Source organism: Lepidochelys kempii, chromosome 5 (genome assembly GCF_965140285.1).
Source record: "Lepidochelys kempii isolate rLepKem1 chromosome 5, rLepKem1.hap1, whole genome shotgun sequence".
In the NCBI taxonomy this organism is placed as follows: Eukaryota; Metazoa; Chordata; order Testudines; family Cheloniidae; genus Lepidochelys; species Lepidochelys kempii.
In genome coordinates this window covers 88,449,850-88,476,535 of record NC_136384.1, presented here as the reverse complement: position 1 = coordinate 88,476,535, position 26,686 = coordinate 88,449,850, and the positions used below count along the sequence as shown (strand labels likewise).

Sequence of the window (26,686 nt, the reverse complement as noted above, 5' to 3'; positions counted from 1 at the left end):
ATTTTAAAATCTCTTAAATGGAGTGTGACTCCAATAACAGCTAAGTCTGACTTTCAAACTATGATGAACAAGTGGGTTTGAAGTTAGGCATAATTCTTTTCTTTCTAGAAGAAACAGAGAAATAAATACATAAGACCAGCAAATTTGCATGGAAAATAAAAAAATATTTAAGTGCTTTAGAGATCTTCCTTTTTAAATCAAATCTATTACGCTATTGTGAGCAAATTTCTTTCCTCCATTCCTGTCTTCCCCAATCCTATAACGTATATATTTTTCATTACACTTTTATTGTAATATATATATATATATATATATATATATATATATAATTTTGCTAGTGGTTTGGAAGGAGACTTCCTAATTTACTGTATACTGTCACCACTGATAGTAATAATATGGTCATTTTACATATTGGTAAAGGTTCTTATTATAAAGTAAAAATCTGTAATTTTAGTGTGGGCTGCTTAATGATTATATTATAGTTTTGTGGGGGTTCGGTGTTTTTTAATAGATGGAAAACAGTATCTTGGAAGATAAGCTACACAGATCAGAAGAGAGGCTTTCGAAAAGGCTAACCGTAACAGAGCAGGTAGGAAGCAGCCTTTATTTTTAATAAAGCAAAGCAAACCAAACCCTGAAAGTGTGGTGCTAAATCTATACCAAATTGACTTTTTTTAAAAAAATATACCTGCTATACAAACAGAAATCAGCATGTGATATTTTCAGGCTTTGGCAGAAAAAAGTAAGGAACTGGATAAACTGCAAAATGAATGGGCATCACAGACCACTTCACTGACTGATAGGTACTCCCAAGAAATCACAGCAGAAAAGGAGAAAGTGCTGCAGGTAAGTAGAAATATAGCCATTTGTCTCAGGTAGAGTAGCACCAGAATACTGCATATCTATAGCATAGATATGCAAAAGTACTTTTTGGCAATCTGTTGAAGTAAATAGGCCCTCATCTAATAGCTTCTTCTAAAAAAGAGACTCCCTGAACTCTACAGTGAAGGGGAAATGTGTAAATGTTGAGTTTTAATATTGTCTGTATCTCTTGTGAGCCTGGTGTACGTTTTTTTTAACTGTATTTAATTGAATTTTAAATTAACATATCTGTATGTAAAATTAGATGTTTGTCTGTATGCTGTAGATATACATGACTTCACTAATATCCTTCTCTTCCTGCTTAAGATTCAAGCACAGTACCACCTTCAGCATGAACAGCAAAAGAAAGAGATGGAAGCAACTTGCAACAGAAAAGTACATCACTTAGAAACCAGGGTATCTGAATTGGAAACTGTTAATAAGGATCTCACAGAGAGAAAATACAGGTCTGAATCTTCAATAAGGGAGCTGAAATCCAAACTTGCAGGACTTGAAGAGGTATAGTAAAACTAGTATAATAAATGGTATACTTACTGGGGAATTAAAATTGTGTTACTGGTAACATTTTTGCCTTTAAAAATTGATTCACTTAATGAATTCCAGTAAACTTAAAAGTCTTTTTGTGTCAGATGTAAATCAGCATAGATCAGCTTTAGTCAGTTCACATCAGCTAAGGATCTGGCTCCTTATTTTGATACACTTAGACTGGGATTTTAGACCCTTTGAATATCCAAACCTTAATATATTGTTTCAGCCTGCTCCAAAGTAGGTGGAGAGAATAAATAAAGCATGTAAAATTGCTACAGAAGTAGTTCTGACTCTAAATAAAGTCTGTACTGAAATGTTTCCTCCAACCCAAACATGTAGCTGCTACATAATTATTGACCATAATTGTATGTTTATTTCTATTATGCAAATCCTTGCACTCTGGCTCAGGAAAATCTATTTGCATAAGCATTGTATAGCTGTTTCTGAATAACCATATAGCAACTATCCAAACCCCCTCCATGGTAACTGGCTATTGCCCTCAGAATGCCCCATCCCTATACCTATATCAAACCCATTTGCCTAAACATTTACTCCTCTTTCTGTGCTATTGCTTCCATCTAACCCCACACATTAAATACAACTTAATTTAAGGAAGAGATCACTCTTAATTAAGGAGGGAGGGAGATAAAGTATTTGTGGGAACCAAAGGCTAATTAGGGAGAGAGGATTCAGGCTTTTAGGTTCTGGACCCACAATGCTTATTGAAAGAAATGTGACTGTTTTTTTTATATATTAAAATACTTAACTTTGGTGATATGTTCTCTTGATTTGATTTAATATATTCTTACTAATATTCAACTAAAAATAGGTCAAATCAAAACCTTTAGTAGTACTATTAAATTTGGGTTCGATCATCAAATTTAATACCAAAATAATCAGCTCTTATAAATTCTAAAGAGGACCCTAGGAAGGTGGCTGTCTGTTAATAATCCAACGTAGAAGAATTTTATTAAAGTAAATCAAATCTGTAATTTGGAGTTGGTTAAATGTCTTAATACAGAAAACAAATTATTATCTAATGTTTGAAACACAACATCAGTGCCAGTTTTAAAACTTTCTTCTTAAAATTCAGTTATGTACTGGCTAACCCTTTCCTCCCTTCTTCAGGTGACCTGAAAAAGAGCTCTGTGTAAACTGGAAAGCTTATCTCTCTTACCAACAGAAGCTGGTCCCAGAAAAAATACTACCTTGCTCATCTTGTGTCTCATATATCCTGGGACTGATTCTGCTACAACACATCATCCTTAGTTTAGCATCAGTTTTGTGAAAAGTCCCATTTACATTAGCAATTTAAAAAAAATTCAGTGGTTTAGAGACTGCTTGTCTGACCCCTGAAAAATATCAGAAAGCCAGATACATGAGACCACCTTGAGGAAGCTGACAGTCTTATCCAGGGGAAAGTCTAGGGATGTCACCAGTTTATGGAAAACTTGACACACACATCCTATAAAAACAGCTGATTGCTGGGGCTCTTTCCCAACAGTTGGTTCCTCAACATTAATCTATCGATCAGCAGGATGAAAATTTAAGCTTGAACAATTTATGACTTGTATCATTCTTGCAAATCAGACAGTACAGTAATCTTTCTCTTTTGGAACTGGGTTATAAATCAATCAGCTTGTCTTTTGTAATCTTCATCTTGATAGATTTTAGAAAATAATTACTTTAGCATGATAAAATCCATTTAAGAAATAAAAATGTTCAAAGATTTCTGCATTGCCATATAAGCTATTTCTCTAACACCTTTATTGAGGCATGGGGGAGAGATAGGGTCTTATGCTGTAGGAGTCATGCTTGCCATGTGTGTATATAAATAGATAGTTCAGAGGCATTCACTAGCCAGCAAGAAAGGTAGTGAGAATGAGGTGCTCATTCAACAATAATAATAATAATAATAATAGTAATAAATCTGAAGATGTTGCCTGTTAACTTGGTAATAACCGTGGGCCAGAGCATATACTTCAGTGACAAAAACCCCTCGGTGGGGTACCAAAGGGAAGACAAAAATCTTTTGTTGAGAGAGGGGTAAGGATTTCTACCCTACAGAAATGAGCTTGTAGGCTCACCTAATAAAGTAATGCCCATGGCTTCGGACTCTGTGGATCTGAGTTTGCATGAGGTGAGGGTTGGTTTGAGGGTTAGTTCTTGAAAGGCTTCATGTAGAGCAGGGCTGCATCAGTGTCATGTGAGAGAGGAGATCGTTCCTGAAGCGCACCCCAACCTGCTTTCTATCACCAGCTGAGCTGGTCAATGGCCTGTCAGCTGGCTGTTTTGCTGACATTTACAAAAAAGCTAGAGAAAACATGGTGTTCTTGTAACACAGGACAAGAACATTGGGAAAGGTCCTGAAAGTAGGACAATCCTGTTTCAGTGACATATGGTTACGTTGTTGATAAACTGAAATTGTGTAGTTCATTCATATTGATGTACAGTAAGATGTGAGCATGGCAGATAAGAGTTAGTTAATGTTTTTTGGTGGAAGGGAATGAACAGGCATTAATGTTTTGTGGACTTTGCAGACCCTGATAGAGTCACTGCTAACTTTGCAAATGGGAATTTCCCTGAGCATGATCTCTGGTACCCTGATGTAAAAAGAGATGGTCTCCAGCTGACGTAAAGTTTAATTTTAGTTCTTCTCAACAAAACTTTCAGATATAACCTGGCAAATTATTTGGGTGCCCCGCAAAAAAAACAAGACATGAGGGGGTGGGGGAAACTAATCAACTTCTTTCATGCCTCATAGTCCTTGGCAAAAACATTTAAAAAATCTAAATAGAATCTATACCGCTACTATTTAAAATTAGATTATAAGCTCTTGTGCAGGGATCAGTCACTGGATTTGTTCTGTGAAGTGCCTAGCAAATTTCTGAAACAATACTGAATCCAGTGTGTGCATGCAATGCTACCTCTAATGTGGCAGTGTCCTGGTCAGCCATATTGAGAGGCAAGATACTCAGATTGACACTGTGTCTTGAGTTATAGGCAGGAGCAGGAAAATTGGGTTTTATCTTTATTATTTTTATTTCCCCATTTCTCTGGCATTGTTTCTAGAAACTTCTATTTGAAATGGATGGGGAAGAAATAGAGAGAAACCTGCTTGTGTGACCACCTTCTCAATAGCTACCATTGGGATTCTGTTTTAAGGCCTGGCCAATATTTTTGACTCTATTCAGCAATAATTATGGTCTATTCAAGTCTAAATTGCAAATCTTTATTAAAACATGCTCGATCACTAAACCATACATGGTACAACCTCGATTGTCTAAATCTGCTATTCTTTATTACAATAACAGAGTTTTGGATCATGCCATCATCTTCTAATTATAATGAAAAGTCATTACAGTTCTGATAATGTGTGCCCAAGATATCTGGGTAATCAATGGTACTCTAAGGTTATGATGTTGTTTCAATGGCATAGGTGTTGCCCCTTCCACTCTACACTCAGCCGTGAGAGTAGAACTTGGAGACCAGCTGCGTTGTTGCTGAACAGCAGCACAAAATAGAATAGTGTGTCGCTGGAGAGGCTGTGGCCCTCCAGTCCCTAGAGCTCATGAGTAGAGTTGAGCAGGAAATGTTTCCTGTTTTGTGAAAATTTTCACAACTTCAAAATTTTTTCCTTTTGCACATCAGGACAAAGCTGGGACCTTCCCCCCTTTTTTGGGGTGGGGGGGAAGCAGAGAAGGGGGGGAAAAAGTGAGAGATATAGAGACCTACTTTAGAATAGCCAGTAGCCTAGTGGTTAGGGTGGGAGACCTGGGTTCAAGTCCCTGCTCTGTCTGATTTTGAAGTGACATGGGATGAAAAACTGTATTCTGAGCCAGCCAGAGCAAGGACTTCAACCTGGGTGTCCCACATCCCAAATGAGTGCCCTCCCCACAAGGCCATTGGCTATTCTGAGGAAGGTTGGTCTATCTGTCTCTTTTCCTGCCCCTTACTTCCCAAGCCTGGGCTATTGGCTGAGGTGGGTTTCTCTGGTTTTCACTCTGACCCTTTCCTGCAAAAAATTTGCATTTTTTGACCGTGGTGGTGGTTTAAAAAAAAACAACCTCATAAGACCTGATTTAGTCTTGCATGATCCAAGCTTTGGAGTGCTCCATGCTGTATTGGAGGTAAAGATATGCACAATCAGAAACCCATCACTGTTGTTAAGCTCTGGAACCCTTTAAGATAAGAGGGATCACTATGGAGAAGATGATGGGGCCCCATTAATTCAAAGAACATAACAATTCTCCTTCCTCTCTGCTGAAATCCTCCTCCTTCATTGACAAAGATATTCAGCCTCACCCTCCGACCTGCCAACTTTCACGCTCCATGACACTGTTTGAGGCACCCCATTTTTACCTGCTATTTAATCTAATTCTTTTAATGTAGTACTATAGTTATATACCATTAGCAGTGGTGGTAGGCTTCCATTACAGTGAATTGAACAAGATGTTGTCTCTTTAGTTATTATACATGCCATATGTACAATTATTCCACCTCAATTAAAATTTAATTGACCAGAAAGGGAGACATGCACACACTTGTTTGCAGTTAGTAAGAGGATTTGATTTTTTTTTCTTTTCACAAACATTTGCATGTAGAAGGAGGTTGCCTAACCAAAGGCATATGACAAGATAGATGAGAATTATTCTGAAATCAGTACAGACAAACTTCCCCCCGCCCTATTTGCATAACTGAATAAAATGAACAGGTTACTCCATAATAAAAGAAGAATAATGGAAAAATGATTGGGCTTTTTGAGAATAAAGTGTAGTCACAGTGCAGTTTTGTTTGTGTTTTCCTGCTGTCAACTGTGTGCAATTTTCTCTGACCTCTACTCTATGCCTATGGTCTCCATTAGCACAGTAGCAACATTGGTATGTTGCCGGTGTGATATTTTGTTTCTTTCCTTGTCTTGTGAATAGAATTCTACAGTTATTTGTCACTTGTTCACACAGAGGTGTTGCAAGGGCTAGGTAGTATTGCTTTTGAGGCAAGGCCAAATGGGGCTTTTGTAAAGGTTTGCTTAAGAATCTACTAGAGACATTTTGAGTTCTATTATTGTGAAAAATATGATCACAAATTCCACTGACAAATATAATAACTGTACTATAGTAACTGTAATTTGCTTCAAGCACTGATACTCAGGTGTTCAGTTTCAAAGACAAAATCATATAGTTAGGTGAGGATTGTTAAATTATTCTTACATCTTTATTCTTAATGCATCTGCATAACTTTTTTAATTATTGGTATTAATTGGCTAGCACCAAAGCATGCCAAGTGCTGTACAAACATACAAGAAAACACTGTCCTCGCCTCAGAAACATTTACACTTGGATTATAAGTTATCATAAAAGTGTAAGGAGGTTTTTATGAGGTTCCCCACTGGACCAGAGTGATTTGCAGAGAAGCTAATAGCCTATGAGGAAAATTTTGGCTAGAGAAGAATAGAAATATAATGAAGATGCGTCTGTCTAAAGGCTAATCCCTTGGATAGAGCTGACCAAACTCATTATAATTTTTCATTAGTTTTTCGTCTACAGCTCTCCAGTCCTCACAGAGAACTGCTTGGCTGCTCATCCTAAAATTTTTCCATAACACTTTAATGTAAAGACTTACTGTTTTTCTTCTATTTTTCCTCTGAACCTTCATTTGATAGGAGTATCAGAGGGCAAAACAAGAAGTTCTGTCCCTTGCAAGAGAAAATTCAACTCTTGACACAGAGTGCCATGAAAATGAGAAACTACTAAACCAGCTAAGAACACGCATTGCAGTCCTGGAACAAGAAGTGAAGGATAAAGAGAAAGTAGTAATAAGAAGCACAGATGTCTGTGAAAGTGCACAAGAACACAAGGTTGGCAATAGAAACTCATTGCTTGAAAGATGTTCCCTAGAGGTGTAAAACATCCATATCTTGAAGATTTGTTTAAATATTCCTTTGGAAAGTAAACCAGTTTTGAAATGACGTAGTGTTAATGTGAGGATTATGGCTTAAAACCAAAAAAGTCTTATTTTGTCAGGGTGTGTATGTTGGCACGTCTACACTATAAACGTAAGCTGACCTATGTTAGGTCAACTTACAGCGACCGCAGTAATTACTGAAGTGGTTCAGGTCCACACCGCCCTTCTTCTGTCAGTGGTACACATCCTCAGTAGGAACGCTTTGCCCCTCTTAAGTCGGTGAATGTGGGGGCTAAGAGCCAGGGCTCTCTGCTCTGGATGCAGATCCCCACCGGTAGCCTGGCTCCCTGCTCCCCTCTCTACTTGGCTCCTGCTTCCCACTGGGCTTCTTGGCTCCCCATTGGGAGTGGGGCAGCTGCGTCAGGCTTCATGGCTGTGTGCTCCCAGAGTGGGGAGCCAGGGACGTGGGGGCAGCCGGGCTCTCACCGACCCAGACTCTGGGCATGGAGCGCCCCATTGAGTGAAGCTGTGCTCCCTGTGGGGAGGCATGGGCCAGGATGCCCAGAGTGGATGGTGTGTTCCCCAGGCGGGAGCCATGAAATTGACAAGAATGATAGCCAATAGATGTAAGTAACGCAGTGTCTACAGGGACACTTCATCACCCTAACTACACCAGCATAAATCCTATACCTCTCTGGAGGTGGAATTGTTATGTTGATGTAGTAGGGCATTTACATCAGTGGGAGCAAGGCTGTCGTGTGTACACAGACATAAATAGGTCAATGTAAGCTGCCTTATGTTGACCTAATGCTCTAGTGTAGACCAGGCCACTGTGTATGTGTGTACATATAGAGAGAGAGATATAATACTCTCCCCCCCCCCCCGGCTCCCACCAATTAATTTCTTTTTAAACAGAGTTTCCTTTAAATTTGAAACAATGCAATATGGCTACAGTCAAATTTGTTTGTCTAATTTTATTTTTTAAAACGAAAATACATTAATGAATTCAGTGCTCATGAAATAATTGATAGCCTTGGAAACTGAAGTCCTATTTACAGACTGGGCAGCAGCAGTGTACGTTTCCCCATGCTGCCCTGCTCGCGTACATTTAACATTGAGATGGAAGATCTACTCTAAAGTGAGCCTTCTTCACCAGGTCTTCCTTGCAAGTGCAGCCTCTGGTCTCTTTCTGTGTCTGCCAGCAAGGATGACGATTGAGATGGTGCTTTCTGAGAGAAGACTAGTGGAGAATTATCCATCAGGACAGTCTTCAGCTGACTTTTTTTACTTTTTAACCAGCAGAGGCACCGACTTTTTGATTTTTCTGGGTGGTGCTCGACCCTGCCCTCCACTCCAGGCCCCGCCCCCCACTCCAACCCTTCCTCCAAGGCCCCACCCCCACACCACTTCCTGCCCCTGCCCCTCTCTTTCCCCCTCGCACCTCCTGCCCGCCGCTGAACAGCTGATCCTCAGTGGGTGGGAGGTGCTGGACGGGTTGGGGAGGAGCTGATCCGTGGCACCTGCCGGTGGGTGCTAAGCATCCACTATTTTTTTCCGTTGGTGCTCCAGCCCTGTACCACCCACAGAAGTGTTACCTATGTTAACCAGATCTCCTTCGTAGGCTGTCAAAGGTTGCCACTGAACAGGACTAATGTCAATTGGTGACCTAGAAATAAAATGCACACTCTCTCCCATTACTAATCCCTGGAGTCTTGCAGTCACCAACCCCACTAAACAACATCTCAGCATTTGGCTGTGTTGATGTTGTCCTGTCATGAATACAAAACTATCTTTCAGAAAAAGTTGGAAGAATCTCTGGAGATGAAACAGCTTCAAATTGGAAAATTTGAAACCACTGTGAAGTCTATTTCTGAGGAACTTCTGAAAGTAAGACACTTAGGAGCATTTGCTAAATTTAATCTATGGGGCAAGTTTGTTGTTCACCCAAACTTTTTTTTTTTTTTTTTGGGTGTGGGTAGGCTAATGAAATTATCAAAAAGCTCCAGGGAGAGATGAAGAAACTAATGGAGAAGATGAAGTTAAAAAATGCAGTGACACTGCAACAGGAAAAAATATTAGGAGAAAAAGAGCAAACCCTTCAAAAGGAGAGATTGGAGCTTAATAATGTGAAATGGGTTCTTCAACAAAAAGAGGAAGAGGTAAAGATCATACCATGTCTGTGTATATATGTTGCATGGAAAAGTACAGAGCAATGCCAATATTTAATGTTTACGTACAGTATGCAAGCTTTACCACAATCACCTGGAAGGCAGAAAGCAAATTTAAAAAAAAAAAAAAAAGTGATAACCTAACTTCCCGCCCCCATCCCGTAAATGTCAGTGTGTGTTCTTAGTATCATCATGATTGTTATGGGAGAAAATATAGGAATAGAAACGTTGTTATTGGTGTTGGTCTAATTCTTCTTCATTTGGCAACAGTTTTTTCTCTTATGTTTCTTTTGAAGACTAGATTGCTCAGATTAATGAATTATTTACTATAAATTCATTCTCTTCCCAGGTCTTGAAGTTGCAAGAGCAGCTGGACATCACTGTTCAGAAATTGGAAGAAAGCAAACAGCTGCTGAAAACTAATGAGAATGGTAAGGAGAGTAAAAGCACCCTTTAGAATGATCATGTAATCTATCTAATAAGGCACAGGTTTTCATTCAAAACATTTTATATTCCATGGGCATTTTAGTTTTGCTACTTCTCCAGTCTGTTATGAGCTGAAACCAATTTCAAGGGCAAAGTTTGATCTTTGAATTGGAAAAGGTGGGTATGTAATTTCTCTGTGTGCATATTGAGGCATGAGTCAAATTCTAATTTGTTAAAGTACTATAAAAATGGATTAACCCCACTGAAGTCAGGAGAGTAACGGAGATCAGAATCTGGTACAAAATCTTTATTGTAAGACTATACTGTAGTACAGTATATAACTGTGTGGGAGGGGAAACCAAGAGTATTACAATTAAAAATCATATAGATATGTCAAAGTCACATTAATGATAGCTGAATAACAACTCTGCCACTCCAACCCCGTCCAAGACCTACGTATCAGGAAACAAAGAACATTGACTTCAATGGGAGTTGAAGGTGCTTGCCACCTCACACTCAGTGCTCAGCACTGCAGGACTGGGTTCAGTTGCGTCCCCATTATATGTGGTGATAATCCCTAGAACTTCATCTAATTGACTTCTGTCATAATCATACAGCAAAGGGTAGCCTAGAATTCCTCCTTACCTGTAAGGGGTTACGAAGCTCAAATAACCTGGTTGGCACTTTTCCAATGGGGAAAGAAGATACTTTCAAATCTGGAATGGGGGGGGGTGGGGGCGGCGGGAGGGAAGACTTTGTGTGTGCTCTTTGTCTGTGTGTTCTCTGGGGAAGCAGAGAAGCGTCAGGTCAGAAAACTCTTTCTCCTAAAATGAGTCTCAGTATTGCAAGAAGAGTAAATAAACAAGGCAAGGCACGTTAGATTATCTTTTGTTTTTAGCTTGTGAATTTTGCCTGTGCTAAGAGGGAGATTTATCCCTGTGTTTTTAAAGTTACAAAAAAAAAAAAAGTTTTGCCTAATCCTCTGTGTGTTAAATCTGATTACCCTGTAAAATTACCTTCCATCCTGATTTTATAGAGGTGCTTCTTTTACTTTTTTTTTTCTTTATTATAAAGTTCTGTTTTTTTTCTGGTTTACATATTTGGTTGGTATATTATTCTCAAGCCTCCCCAGGAAAGGGGGTGAAGGGATTTGGGGGGATATTTTAGGGAAACAGGAACTCCAAGTGGTCCTTCTCCTGAATCTCTGTCTAACTCACTTGGTGGTGGCAGCAGTACCCATCCAAGGACAAAGAAGGATTTGTGCCTTGGGGAAGTTTTTAACTAAGCTGGTAGAAATAAGCTTAGTTAATAAGCTTAGAGGGTCTTTCATGTGGGTCCCCACATCTGTACCCCAGAGTTCAGAGTGCGGAGGGAACCCTGACAACTTCTTTCAGTCAACCTGACTTCAGCACTTAATATTGTAAATAACTTGTGTGCATGTTTAATATACAATATGATAGATGTTGTGACCAATGTATTTTGATTACTGTTGGCTTTCTGAAAATACATATGCTGTATAAGTAGTGCAATTCCATTTACAGTATATTGAAATTAGCTCAATTGGCTTTGCTTGCATCATCCTAAAAGTTAAGGCATTAATTCATTGTCCTATCTTTAGTACTCAGTTACAAAAATACAGGCAAGTATATTAGAGTATGAGACAAATCAGAAATCTGTTACATTTTATGTAGAGCTGAATGTTCATTTCATGCATTTTTTTCCTTGTAGTAATTTCCTGGCTAAATAAACAACTGAATGAGAATAAAATTGCATCTATGCATGGGGCATCAGGTCCCAGTGATATGCCATGTGCTGGAAGTGCCGCCAATTCAGCAGCCTTGCAGAATGGCCTGGTAAGTATTTGTGCTGTACTACACTGAACTGTGGTTGGGAAATCTTTTTGATTATTTATACGCACAAAACTACAGTAAGTGTCAGATCTGAATGAAAACTGAACAAAGCCACACAGTTCTAAACATGCCCATCTCTCGCTCCTGGGGCAAGATTCTTGGCCTTGCCTGTAGCTGTTTGTTTTGCATTGTCTCAGCAGCACAAAGCCAGTGTAAACTGGCTGAGGAGCAGCTGAGGATTTCTTCTGAGTCACAAAGAGGAGTTGTTGGGGTTGAGTGGAGTATATAGAGCTCCTTTTGATTTTCAGCAATTTAAAGCAGCTTTTAAACTACGCTAACCTATGCTGAGGGCTGTTTCTTGGCCTCTTCTTTTTTTTCCCTCTCCCCCCCCCCCATTGTATTAGCTTTATGCCCACTCTGCTCCCTATCTTTCCACATACCTACCTTTGTCAGCTGTGCTCAGTATCTATCCCTTGGGGTTCAGGTGAGCATGGGTGATGGTTGAGATCTGACTGGGAAGGAAAAACCAAATGTGCAGTGGTCGCATGTGAAATTTCTTCCATTTTGAAGGATTCTAGTAGAGTGAGAGCGAGTTCCTACACTTAACCTGAGGGATATGGCTGAACCAGTTACCCCCTATCAAAGTGATCAAAACTATACAATGGTTACACTTTTATATCACTTCAATAGACACAGGAGGAAATAATAAAGTGGCTGGCCTCCTTTTCATTCAGCAGATGTACTGCCATATTAGAAACAGACATTATCCTGTCTGTGAGACTGCTGAACTTTAGATACTGCTGGACGTAGGAGGAGTTTTCCAGAAAGGTGTCCATTACTGGTATACATCTGGACAATGGAATTGTCAGCAGTGCAGAAAATTTAGCGTGTTATCTTCATGCAGTTTCTTTGTGATGTTTTATCACTTCAGAATCAGCAGGAAAAGATATGTAGCCTCTATCCAGTACATTTTGGCTCATAATGCAAACAAGAAAGGATTAAAAATTGTAAGTAAAATAGTCAATGGAGAAACGTTAAATGAAGTCTGAGGTTGTGTAGTGCTTTCCAAAGTACAAATCCCCCTACTGTGTTCGTGTATATATCCAAATGATACTTGTCTGAAGAAAAGAGCTGCTGTTCAGGAATTTTGAGGTGTATAACAGATGGTACTAAACTGAAGCTGTGGATGATATTCAAAGCAGAAGAAAAAAAATCTTAAAATGATATTGACAGGTGGTACAGAGGTGAAAATGCATCCCAGTGGCTCAGTGATGAAATAGAGTGGTGTACTATGGAAAATTAGACCAGGAGGACGTTAACAAGCATTTCACTTCTTTCAGGACCATCTGGGAGATGGCTTCTTACAAATGTAAAAAAGAAAATCAATATGCTTGTTAATTCTAAGGGCTGGTTACCCTTACTCAGTCTCTGCAGCCAACTGACAAATCCATTAATGAGTGAGTAGTACACAGCTGAAATAGTAGAGGCACTGTGCTTTGTTAGATGGCTGACATAAGTTTGGCTCCAACTTTTAAATTGCCTCAGAAATAATGTGTACATTTAAAAACCGTTGCCTCTAGAGTTCAGCATGAACATAAATTCGTGAAGAATAAAATTTTCTTTTAAATGGCAAAGGTAATATTGTGGCTGTTATAAATGCAATACAGTAGAGCCAGATTGTAGAAAGAAATTGTGTCCAGCTGTGGTCCAGCTGTGTGCAACCACTTTTTTTTTTTTTTTTTTTTTACTAAGAGCGAGTTATTTTAATTTCCAACTCTGTCTGTTTCTCAAACACCCAAGCGAGTCTGAAACTTCTCCTGCATATCCTTTGCCCACCACTAGCTAATGTCAGACTGTTCAGAAGAGTGTTTTCACCTTACAGTTCTAGTAAAGGGACAGTTTGGTTGATTGGTTGGTTTAGGGTTTTTGAGTCTGTTTAAAAATAAATAAATAAAATCAAATCTGTGGCTGGGGAGACTTCCTCAAATATTATCACTCTAATTTATAACAAAACCCTTTAGGAGCTGCCCCAACGGTCATCTGTCTTGAAGGCGTTGCCCCCATTTTCCTCAGTGCTTTTTGGCTTTTTCATTTGTTGATTTGTTCTGAGGAAGTGGGGATTTAAAATCTGCATGACCCCTCCATTTCCAGAGTAGTGAGAGACAGATTCTTTTGCTCTGCTGACATTTTAAAATTCTTCTCCATCCGCAGCTTGCTGACAGTCAGATGGGAGGTGAAGGGACCCAACTCTAGGGATTCTCTGAATTTACTGAGTCCCTAGATTGCCATATACAGAGATCCATACTTAATTTGGTATTTTACAGCTGTCAGAGTGGGATTATGTTATCCCTTTAGGAATAGTGAACTGACTGCACTGCTGCAGAACCCAAGAAAATGTCTGGGGTTTTCATTGGCCAGGAGCCAAGCGAGCTAATTTTTTGTTGAACAACCTATGCAGGAGTTGTCATAATGGGTTCTTTTTACTAAGGATTTCAATATTACAATCACCCTGGGTCTGAATTGAAGAAATTAAATGGTAATTTATGAATCTGTGTACCTCTCTAGCTAGATCACTACTGTCAAAATATTTGCAGGAAAATGATTTGGGTAAAACTCTTCAATCTGTTCTCTTGATGATAGATACAGCTGTATGGCTCAATTATCTTTTATCCACTTAACATTTTTTGGCTGAGAAGAATTTACTTTCTTGAAAATTAGGCTACATGGTGCTAAATGGGTTAAGATGCTTTGCAGGATGTGTGTGCGCTATGATGCCTCTGAAAATAAGTGATATAAATATTTTCTTAATTGGCAGTTATCTATAAAAATAACCTAGCGACGAGTAAAATTCCAAAAGATTTCCATGATGGTGTTGGAAGACACCAGATGATGCTATGATAGTCTAACAAGTCATGTTTGACTGTGTAGGACTTTTTGGGTCTGGGGGGGGGGGGGGGGGGGCAGGGGATCACACTGTTCAGTGTGTGGAGTTTTAGTTTGTTATAAAAACCTGATTTGATTTGCTTCCTAAATCTTGTACAGAAATAACTTGTTAGTCTGTAGGCATCAGCTCTTACCTATGTCATGAAAGCAAACCAGTTCCTTAAACAAGGTAGAATTTTCAAGAGCGCTTAAGGAAATTAAGAGCAAAACCCCACTTTTGAAAATGGAATTTTGGCTCCTAACACAGCGTAAGCTCTTTTTTTTCAAAATTTTACTCAAGTTGTCTAACTTCATAGTTTCAGAAAACCTGTAAGAACAGTGCATCCTTAAAAAAAACAAACAAACAAACTAAAACAAAACAAACAAAACCGGTGAGGTAAGGCTGACTAGACTAAACTGGAAAAGTATGAATATTCTTAGGGAGAGGAAAAAATTTAAACAGCCAGTGGAGCTTCTTCTCAAGGGTCTCCTAAAATTCAAAGCTGAGGAGCAAAAATGCTATTATCTAATTCTTTGGGGAAGAAGAGGAGGTAGAGATGTTTATAATACTTGGATAGATGTATCTGCTGAAGAGAAAAGAAAGCTAAGGGCATATTACAATAGGTTTTGAAACTTTGTAAAAGCTAACCCATTGTTAGTATAATATTCCCTACATTTTTAAAACTAAACACAGGTTCCAGCTGAATCCATAGAGTAATCTGAGATAGAGTTAAAGTTCTTGGCTAAGGGCAGAGAAATTACTAATATGAACAGAGTGATTTGGGAAAGGATAATGTTTGTGACTGATTCACTAAAAGTTGTGAAAAGCTGGTAAATCAGGAAGCTGAATAAAGATTAGACAGTATTAGAACACAAGAAAAGGCTGAAGTCCAGTTAAAATTTATGACTAACATTTTCAAACTTGGATCCCTAAATTCACATATGGACATTTGTCAGTGGCTTGAATTTTCAGAGTTGCTGAGCATCCAGAACTCTCAGTTGAAGTCCGCTGGAAACTCCCACTGTTCAGCACCTCTGAAAATCATGATATTTAGGTGTCCTGTATATAGATATGTGTGCCTCACCCAAACTTGAAGATTTTTGGCCCATATATAAAAGGAGACCGGAAAATGCCTCACCATGTAATACCCGAAAAGCATCTGTGAACAATTGAAGCTCTTACTCTTCATACCTTTCATCCAGATATTGTTTCATATTTGAGATAAGCCAATAGACGTTTGTTTTTTTTTCAGTATAACATATAAGTACAGGGAAAATGCAAATAACTAAAACATGCACTCAGATTTACAATCAGTGCTTGGTCTCCGAACATGCCTGATCTTAAATTGGTCAGATTGTGTGTGTGTGTTTTGTTTTGTGTTTTTAAAGATGGACAAAACACTTCCAAGTTCCGGTGGCATTTACCACCTGCTAAGTTACAAGATGTAATGATAGAATACAAAGATATATATTTAATGGAAGTTTCCTGGGAGGGTACTAATCTTGAGGTGAACCTCCTATAAAAATCCCATGTTACGTACTACTCAAAAATTCCCGTTGCACTGCAAGACTGATTGGATAAAGAGCTTTGGAGATTGACAAATTGCCTCTAATTTTTTCAGAGGTGGTTGATCATATGTAGTGGGCAAACACCATGGAGACAGTGGAAAAACCACTTGCAGTAGAGCTGAAGCTGTGCTGTGTTAATGCCATGCTGATTTAGGCAGTAGAGTTAGAAGATTACATGATGCTTGTGCATTTGATGGTATGATATGAGAAAATGGAGAGATGGCATGCCTGTGTTTTAAATGTTTTGGATGGATAATCTGAATACTAGCAAATAAGACCAGAAAGAGGAAATTCATTGATAACCATGTTTAATAATCCACAATAGCAATGTAGAATCACCTGCTTACCCTATTTATTCATCCCAAGTAGTGTTCTGAAAAAAGTAGGAAAAACTACTGTCTGGCTCCATGACATCAGAGCTGTTGTGAATTTTATATATTGTAATTTTGAGCTATTGTGGAAAATATGAATTATGAAACAATCTATTAATTCATCATTAGAGCAACTGAAGGAAAGTGTTTAGTTACGTTTTCTCAGCTGAGGGAATAGAGCCCAAACCTGCAAAAGTGGCAGCATGAAAGAAGGACAGCAGAGAACAGTAAGCTTTAAAATTCCATGCATAGCTAGGGTTATGCAATATAGTTAGGCAAAGTAGTAAGCTTGGCACTACTGAAACAAACCTACCACAATCCTATGTGGTACTGATGATGGAAAGTTCTCCTACTAAAACTCAGGAAGTTGATTTTTAATCCATTTGGTTCTGATTAAGGCTCATTGTGTTTGTCCCTCTCCCCCCAACTAGAAGATGCTTTTCTTTATTGGGAGGGTGATGCAAAACCTTTCACTAAATGTAAAGTTTTTTGAATGAGAGATCTGTATTCTTTTGTCCCCTTATTCCCATTTCAAATTTTCTTCCTTCATTCTCAGTCCAGCTAACATTGTTGCTTAAATTACTGACACCTTCTCTCTTCTCCTCCCCACCCCATTTTTCACCCAATAAATTCAGTGTTCTCCATCCGCAATTGGGGCTTCTTTCTGCTCATTCCCTGATCAGCCAAAGTACTGCATGATTGGGGGTCTCTGCTGTATAAGGGCCCTGTAGCTATCTTGGGTTGGAGGAGATACGTTGCCTTCCCTATAAATTATGTAAGCGCCAAAGGTGTAAAGTCTGAACAGAGCAGCTTCTCTTAGTGAAAAGTTGCACTAATGAAACTAAATCAATTTCAAAAGCTTTTTAATTCTGACACAGACAAAGCCCTTACTTTTGGGAGACGGGATAAAAGTAGGATGGGAATCTCTTAACACAGTTATGGAAAGGGGCGTGCCAGATTTCATAAAAGCAAATATGAAGTTCTGTAGATTGACACAAGCTCCTTAACTAACAAACATTTTTAATTGAAAACCAACCACAAAAGAGAAAGCTATCTGAACACCTTTATCTTCTGAAAGAAGTGAAAGTATGACCTAACGAGCACTTGGAAAAAAGTGTTATGGTGAAAGGCTGGGACTAAACTTACAAATGACAAGATTGTCTTTATTAAAAAAAGAGAGGTCACTGACATTTCCTTTATCTGGCCTCAAAAATACCCTGTCCTGGAACTACTTTCAAGCTCAGTTGACCTCTTGTAACATTATATCTGGAGAGGCCCATGCTTTCATTTTACTATGAAGGGGACTCTTTTTTTCTAAAACTTTTGGTTCTCTCCATTGGGGAAAAAATGCACAGTAGAAGGGGCTTTTCCACCTTGAAAACCTTAATAAAGGGTGGGCACCTTTTTTTTTTTAGGTAAGGGGAAAAGATGGGCATTTGTCACACTTTTTTTTTTTTTCTATTTGCTTAGTGTTCCTTTTTCTATTTAGCTTGGCAACAAAGCGTGTACTGTGGACCTATAATATGTTTCTTGCCTAGCACATACTTAAACATTAAAAAAAGTATGTGGATGAAGGGTTTGGGTTTGTTCTTTTTTGTTTGGGGTAAAACTGACCTTTCTGCCCTACTATACTTCAGATTTTTGAAGGAGTTCTATCACAAAAATATCAAGACAACTTACGCGTATTTGGGAGGCTTGTTTCCTTTTGTCATATTTTACTTTTAAACAGTCTTTTCTTCCACTTATTTTTGTTTGTTTCCCTTACAGCCTCAGCTTCTACTTTATAACAGTCCTTTCTCTGTCCCTGTGATGCCTCCACCAATTAGCACTGCTTCCCTTTCTAATAACTGTGAAGGCTCTGTTCCTCTGCGAATGAATATCCCATGTGCGGTCACCAGTGCTGCAAGATATAATCCACAGGCAGGCATATATACTTTTATTTTTCACCTCCTTTGCACTATAACGTATTCTGCTGAAGTGTCCTAGCTTTTAACACCTTAATTCTCCATTGTGATTTGCCTCTGGATAAAGCACAGCAGAACACTAATGTTAACATGGAATGTTTTGACACTAACTGCATTAGAGAGCTGAAGCTGTGCTTAATGTAAATATTGAAAAATAGAACACTTAGAAATGGCCAATATTTTTATCTAAGTATTCCCCTCTGCCCAATAGTTTTGACTTATGTCATAAATACAACACAACGACAAATGTGTTAGGAAAACATTACTAACCATTTTTGACAGATTATGGCCACAGACTACATGAGAAGAGTTGGGTAAACTGTTTTGGAGGAAACGGAAAAGAAGCATTTTTCTTAACTATTTTTGCTTATTTGTTCCTCTGGAAAAATTAACTATGAGCCCAATTTATATATCTGAAAAAGAATTATTTTCATTTTTCTAAAACTGTACAATAAATGGCTTTTATCTTGTAACTTTCACTGCCTCCCTACACTCTACCCACTAATCCATTTCTGCTAGGGACTATTACTTATATTCCAAATCTCTAGGCAGCTTTTAAGCAGTCAGCCTTTTTTTTTAATTAACAAAAGGAATCTGGTACAAGAAATGTTCTCCCTATCCCTCCCCAAGCAAAACTATCACTAGTCTGTGGCTCAAGCCTGACAAAATCCATTCTTGTGTCTGGTAGCTTACAATTCATCAGAGCTAGAAATGTCTATAGCCCACAGAAGAACTGGGATCTCAGATCTTGTAATAGTATAAAGAATCTGTTCCTGGCCTCAGCCAGCTGCAGTATATTGGGCCTTACAAGTGCAACATTTGACATGTAGTAGTCTATTTTTTAAGTTGTAAAATGTATCATTTGATCTACCTCCCATTTGGAGAGTTAGACTTGAAGCCAAAATTCTTTTAGTACATAGTTGGAGGATATGAAAAACAGAATTTTTTTTTAAAAAAATTAGCTTTATAGGTGGAGAGTATGAAAACAATAAATTTAGCTTTAACTGTTTTTAAAAAAAAGTAGCATAAGAAAAATATGTAAATGTGTGTTTAATTTGAAGCATCTATTGACAATTGTGAGGCAACATTCAAAAAATGCAGTGATCTCCAACTTGTCGTAGTAAAGCTTTATCTCCCCAACTCTTAGGTTACCTTGAGATTAATTATTCATATAATGTATTTATTTTTAGAGGTATTAAAATTAGCCCATTGCCTAAGCCTCTAGTTGCATTTACAGCAATAAATTCAATAATACAGATATTATACTCTTCCAAAATGGGTACCTCAGGCATTCCCTCACCGATGCAGTTTCCTTTGAAGAACACAAACTAGGGGCCTTCTCGTGCTCCTGTTGGATTCAATGAGTGTTTTGTCATTGGCTTCAGTAGAAGCAGAATCTGACTCCAGAAGCCAGTGGACATGACTTTTCACTGCACTACATCAGTTTGAGGCATGTACTTTCATGGAAGACAATGGAGTCATGCAAGCATAAAACAAGTGTAGTACAGCAGAGATCTAGGTCTGATGTCCCTGAGCAGTTACCCAAGTGACCTTTTAAAAAATAAGGGACTTAAAAAATCACAGCATATGGTTTAATGGTACAATGATGATTGTGTTATATTTGGGAGAGGAAAAATGTGTGCTGTCTATGGTGATGGGAGCCGTATTAAACACTCAAGTCTTGTCCAATGTTTTTGTTTTTCACTCTCTAAATTGTATAGGTTTGCATCAATTTATCAGAAAATTCCACCAGCACTCCATTACATGAGACAAGACCTTGTCCACCAACCTCCACTCCTTTAGTGCCCCCAAACTCAGGCCATGTGTAAGTTGTGGGTTTTTTGTTTTGTTTTCTTTTTTTCCTTTTGTTTTTTTGCTGAGTGATATAACAAACTACATCATTTTATGGTAACTTCTAAAGACAGAGAGATTACACAAGTCCTTTTTCACTTTTAACTTTGTGTGTGAGGAAAAAGGCTTTTATGAAAAAATCACACATTTGGCCAATGTCAAATTGTTCCTGTGTTATAAGTAACATCAGTCTGAAATTTCAGGCAGCGCTATACGGCTGCGGTTTGATTCTTTCCTTCAAGGAATCCATGAGACATCCCATTTGTTTGCCAGGAGAATGTTCAAAAGTGCCAGGGAAGATCTGGGAAAAGAATTAAACTCCACAGAGAAGTCTCTCATCTTTTTTGTTTGTTTTTGTTTAACCCCCCTCTTCAGGTCCAACAATCCTGGCAGTGGATTTTCTCTCTAATATCTACTAGGAGGCCAAGCACACTGGCATTTAGGAACTCCCACTGAGAACCCCTCATGGAACTGTGTGCCTTTTTTAAATTCAAAAGGTTGCCTGCTAATTAGATTTTACTTGGGCACTTCTCCAAATAACTTCTAATTCTCTTCAGAATGATTTGGTATGTGGGCAGTTCTAATCTGACCTGAGCTTGTTTGTTGTCCTTGGAGTCAGGATTCCCATTCACACACCACCACAACTTCATGAATGGAAATATAACTGTCAAGAGCAAAGAAAGTAAAGATAAGGTTAGAAAGTATTTTGCCTCTAGAAACGCTTTTCAAGAAAGTGAATTGTCTGGCTTGGAGGCAGATAGCACACTATTTCCAAAGTAAAGTGAAGCCTCCTTATAGTTCTGTGAAGGTAGAGTCCAGCACACTTGCTGTTGCCCAAGCAAATCCCCAGCTAAGCCACAGGAGGAGGATATAGGGGACTGTGCTGCTGGTCTGAGATGTGGGCTGTGGAACCTAACTGCTGAGCCATCTTCAGTCAGTGTCCACTGTTTCCACCACCTCCTCTAATGGTGGCAAGACCTTGGAGCTAAATAGAAGACTCTACCAAGAAAAACGAAACAAAAATGCTTTCTGGAAAGAGAAGAGAAAATGGAAGCAAGAACCTAATGGCTGCAACATCAGCCAGAATATTTTAGCAGTGTATATTATTTATTGAACTCCAGTATTGTACTTTTTGTGAGGCAAGAATAGAGCTGATATTCATCTCCACAGTAAATGATTTTTTTCATTTGGTTTCAAAAGATTATAGCCATTATTCTGACCTAAACCCAAGCTTCAAAGAGAGAGAGAGACGCTTTGAGGATGCGAGAAGAGCTTTTACACTAATTTTTCCAAGTAATTTTTTTCTTTGTTCCTCTTATCCTGCAGTATAAAGGGGGGAAAATATTTAAATTAATTTCTTGCTTCATCAGAATTTGCATAATAGAAGCTTTTATGGCAACACTTTTCACTCCAGCACCATATCACAGCTCATTAAAATAGAGGAACACTGATACCTTTTGCAGAAAGAGTACATGCCATATAAGGCAGCCAACTTGATCCTCTGTGTGCACATTTTCAAGGCTCTACAAAAATAGAGATTCAGGGTGGGATTTTTCAAAAGCACTTGACATTGTTCTAATTCTGTTCCCATTGAACTCAGTGGGAGTTTTACCACTGAGTTCAATGGCAGAAGGGTTACGTCAGTGTTGGTTGGCTGGTTTTGAATGCTTCAAGTGATTCATCTTGTGGTGAAGTGCTGGATGGTGTGGGTGCCTCAGTTTTTATTTTTTCCCCTTCTCAGTTACAAATGTCTCAAGTTTTACATGAATCCGTTACATTTATTTTTAGCTCATTAGTTCAGTTCATTGCGTATAATATTCCACTATGAGGATTGTTGGACATAGAGTCAGACACAGGAAATTTATCTCCTTTCTGCTGCAAAAAGTACTTCCACCTGTACTGTAAATTCCAAATATTTCCCCATTTTGTGACTATCAAGATGGTGTGCATTTTACCACCACACCCTAACGTAAGTCTTAATTGTCAGAAAAAATATGTTGTGGTTTTTTGTGTGGTAAGAGTGGTTAGATGGTATTTTAGAGGGTGAGGGAAAAATTCTGAATGATCCAAGCTTATGACAATGGAAATAAATTTAAATGTGTGTTAGGTATTTGGTAAAACTGCTCTGGATTTTTAATCGGCTTCCCCCCATCCCCAAGCAATTTACTTCTTTTATAAATTTTGTTTAGTAACTTTACTGTTTATCTAAAATTGATAGATAATTTGATTTTATTATTAATGCCAATGACCTCTTTGTACATAGTAACAGAATTTTGTCATTTTCAAAGGTATCCTGACTGTGAGCCTTGTGTTACTAGCCATAGCCTGTAAATGGTGATGGGTGCTGTTAGCTCTCTGTTTGTTTTAGGTTAAGAAATCATTCTTTTTAGGATTCCTAGTCAGAATCCAAATAGATGCAATGTTTAGTAGCTGCAGAATGAAAGTAATGAACTGTATAACTCCTATTGTTTACAGTCCACTGTTTTGCAACTGAAGTTGGTTGAACTATGCATTTACTTTGTGCCTCTTCTCCTAACCAAATAAATAAAAATACAGCTATCAGGAATACATTGTAGTGTATTACTTCTGCACATTTTAAGAATAAAGGCTAATAACTAGAAAACTGGGGAGGAGGAGGGGTGGCATTAGAGAGCATATAATTTAAAAAGGATATTAATTACAGGCAGCTTGCTCCCTTTTGAATAACTTTTTCCCCTGAACACATTTTGATATTTCAGTGAGCCACTTGGTTTAGACATGAAATATTTGAAGAAAGATGGCAACTTGCCTTTGAGAGGACTAAAACCTTTGTCTGTAGCAAACACAGGTAAATGATCTGATTGAGTGCAACTGTTTGAAAGATGACTTGTTTGTTTGACCCAATTAGCCAGCAGTTCAGGGCTGTTGGGTGCTACCATAATGTAAATGTTTAGTAGTAATACCCTATGTTTCAGTGGTCACCATTTATATAGTCGCTATTTGATGTAGCATGATATCTTAAGATACCTCAGTTGTTTCCTGTTCGATGTGTAGGGGAATACTGAGGTAGGTCAGGTTTCGCTGTTTGACACACAGTAGTATTTTAATGGAGACAATACGAATGTCTGGTGGAGTTACTTCTAGAGATGGACCTGAACTGCTAAGTTCTGATCTGAACTTCCTCAGTCTAGAGGAATAGAAACAGCATTTTGGAGTTTTGGTTCAGGCCCATTTCTACTCTTCGGCAAATTTATGTTATTAGAATAGAACAGTTTAAAGTATATTATTGGCCAAATCTGAAAGTTTGTAGTACGAGGTCCTGATTCAGCAAAATACTTAAGCAGGCACCTAACTTTTTAAGCACGTGAATAGCCCTGTTGACTTCAGTGGGATTACTCACATACTTAAAGTTGATTATCTGCTTGTGTATGTGGTTGAATCAGAGACCAAATGATTTTTTTTGAGGGGAGGGGGAGGATAGCAGGGGAGGAAGCTTACTATATGCTGAACTTAACTACCTTTTCAAAACAATTTTAATATGAATAATTGTTTGTATATACATTTAACCACCTTACAAAGAGTGCAACACCTGGTTGAATTTTTTAAAATTTTTTTTCAGTGTTATCAAGAGCTATGTTACCCAAGCAAGGAAATCCACCTGTGATATCTGCTTACTTCCCAGGGCAACAGACTAGACTTCCTGCATCATAAGTTCCAATTTTATTTAGTGGGTTGCAAACAGAAAGGCGTGCACATGTTAATGGAAGCAGCATCAAATATATACATCTGATTTAGCATGTCTAATGTAAAAGAAAAAAGAGGTGCTTGAGCAACACTGTCATACATTTGACTTTATAGTCCGTCTGGACTTGGTAATTTTTTTCTGTAAAGTCTGTGCTCATTAAAACTGCCAAAATAGGATCTGGAGGTAAAGCCAGCTATTAAAAAACCTAATGATTTCATTTCTAGATCTGTGTCTTTAAAATGAGATAATGTTTTTGATTTATTTTGTTTAATATAAAGCAATAGCTGATTGACTCTTCAAAGACACAAAGCTGTGCAAGCTGACTGAAAGCATTTGTTTCATGTGCTTTTGGTGCTTAGAGCTGTGTGTATGTTCACACCTTATTACTACAGGATGTACCAGTCTTTTTCCCTTGTGCTTTGAAGTGCTTTTCATAATCCTCAAATTGTGAATTTCTAAGAACAACTTTTTTTTTAAAATGGCAAATTACAGCAGGACTACTCCAATGTGTGTGCAATATTTATTCTGTGACGTACTAAAGATGACCTTTGTTGATAACTGTTCTCTCTGTGGGGGAAATTATTTCTGCAAGCCTGGGTTTTTGTTGTGGATTTATTTATTTATTTATTTATTTAAAAACTGCATTCTATTTAAGAATTTTTGCACAAAAACTCTTAAACTTTGAAACATCCATTTTATGTTATCTATGGAAAGACTACAAAGTTAAAGTGCCTATTTTATTATGTATTTTATAACTGGGGTCCAACAGTTATCTAATATTTCTATTTTTAATAGATATTTGTGTCTAACATTTACTGTCAAAACTTAGAGATTTCTAGTAACAGACAACGGATTCAATGAATTCTAGATGCTGAAAATTTGTGTACTGTACCATTCTAAAAATAGTTAGTTTTGATAGATTAGGGTGGGTATAGACTCTGAGGGTGCAACTCCATTTACTTATATCAGTTCTTTATTTGACCGTTTGTTCTCCAGACCATTTTAAATCAAACATATTGGATCCACCTTTTTCAAAATGTTTAAAAACTGGGGTCTATTGGCAAAATGTTACAAGATCTGTATTTTATATGAAACTCAATACAACCAACCCATTTTGTGAGAGATTCAAGATGTCCGTGAAAGGATCTGCCTTTCATCTGATAAGGATTTGCCCATCTATGTTCCAACATATCTACAAGTCATTTTCCCTCCTTCCCCCACACACTTATTTTTTTTTCTTTTTCTTCTATAACATGTAGAGTCCTTGTCCTGATTTCTAAGAAATGATCCAGATATCACTGCAGTATCTCCTCCCATTTTCAGACAGTTCTAACTTGATCTGTTGTGAATAAATATTTGCAGTCTCAAGAGAAAGCATAGTTTGCAGTTGATACTCCAATAGCTTTGATCTGTGATAATTTTTTCCTTTTGATTCAATAGCCTACTTTTTGGGAAACATGAAATTGGTCATTGGATTATTAAAGTGAGACAGATCTGCTCTAAATTGATGCTCTACTGTAACCTTCAAAACAATGTTAAAATGTAATACCTGGAACTCTGCAGTTTTATTTTCTTGTCAGTATTATAAACATTAACCTTTTTCTAAACTTACTTTTCATGTAGACCATATATGGGGTTGTGGGGAGCAGCAGCGGGTAGAACTAGTTTCTGTTAACCCTAATTACTATCCATGCTATGCCATACTTTCATTTCTGGAACTTGCAAATGCATCTCATGTTTGGATCCAGAAAAATTGGGGGGGTATTCATAATTGCAGTATTTTTTGCTTGATCTCTTCTTCTGTGGGTTATTTTATATGAGAGGATTTTGCATGTCTCAAGGAACTGACTGAGGGTTTGGAATGTGCCTCACCTGTCACTTGATGCCTAACTTGTGTTTCATTGTGTTGTCTGTCTGGCAGCATGTCAAAAGTGTGCATAAAAATGTTACATTTTATATTTGTTTTGAATTATGTTGTGAATAAAATATTTGAACTCTTTGGATTGTAATTGCCTAACTTTGTTCTTCTTAAAAGCAAACAGAGGCTATTTTCCAAATCAATACTAACCGGCAAAATTTTTGCTCTCTGCACACTGCCACCCCACTTGATAAAAGTGGGGTGGGTGACACAGTCATAGCTAAGAGCAAAATATGAAGGCGAGGGGATGGGCATAGTAAATGAGGACAGAATTTGGCTTGGTGTCTCTTCAGAAAAATCCCTTATTTGCTGCCAGAAAACCATCTTCCCCCCCACCTTGTATACTGGCCATATTTGATGTGAATATCATTTAGACATCTTAACCATGGAAAGCTTAGTTGCTTGTAGGTTGTAGTTCTGTAATGCATTGTACATTGGCCTATGCCTTTAAAGCAGTTGGAAACTGAAGGTAGTCTAGAATCAGCATAGGAAATTTAGGATTTTTCGTACTGGATCGGACCAGATTTTTTTCCTCCCTTCAGTTGCATTATTCGTGTGTTGTGCAAATGTGCATAGTTTGCTGTTATGATGCCTGTCCCTCTAGCTTGT

The 26,686-nt window shown here is 38.0% G+C and overlaps 1 protein-coding gene across 1 annotated transcript in view; it reads left to right on the top strand.

Annotated features, from left to right (window-relative positions):
• The window catches only part of LOC140912083 (spindle assembly abnormal protein 6 homolog), a 37,014-nt gene extending 12,694 nt beyond the window's left edge, over positions 1 to 24,320 (top strand). The window contains exons 6-17 of the mRNA XM_073346234.2: positions 512 to 589; positions 727 to 846; positions 1,189 to 1,380; positions 7,073 to 7,267; positions 9,112 to 9,201; positions 9,294 to 9,473; positions 9,832 to 9,913; positions 11,637 to 11,761; positions 18,388 to 18,540; positions 20,306 to 20,409; positions 23,174 to 23,262; positions 24,034 to 24,320. Of these exons, the coding sequence (XP_073202335.1) occupies positions 512 to 589; positions 727 to 846; positions 1,189 to 1,380; positions 7,073 to 7,267; positions 9,112 to 9,201; positions 9,294 to 9,473; positions 9,832 to 9,913; positions 11,637 to 11,761; positions 18,388 to 18,540; positions 20,306 to 20,409; positions 23,174 to 23,262; positions 24,034 to 24,125 (1,500 nt within the window). The 3' untranslated portion in view covers positions 24,126 to 24,320. The remainder of the gene's footprint in view (positions 1 to 511; positions 590 to 726; positions 847 to 1,188; positions 1,381 to 7,072; positions 7,268 to 9,111; positions 9,202 to 9,293; positions 9,474 to 9,831; positions 9,914 to 11,636; positions 11,762 to 18,387; positions 18,541 to 20,305; positions 20,410 to 23,173; positions 23,263 to 24,033) is intronic.
• Positions 24,321 to 26,686: the final 2,366 nt, after the last annotated feature.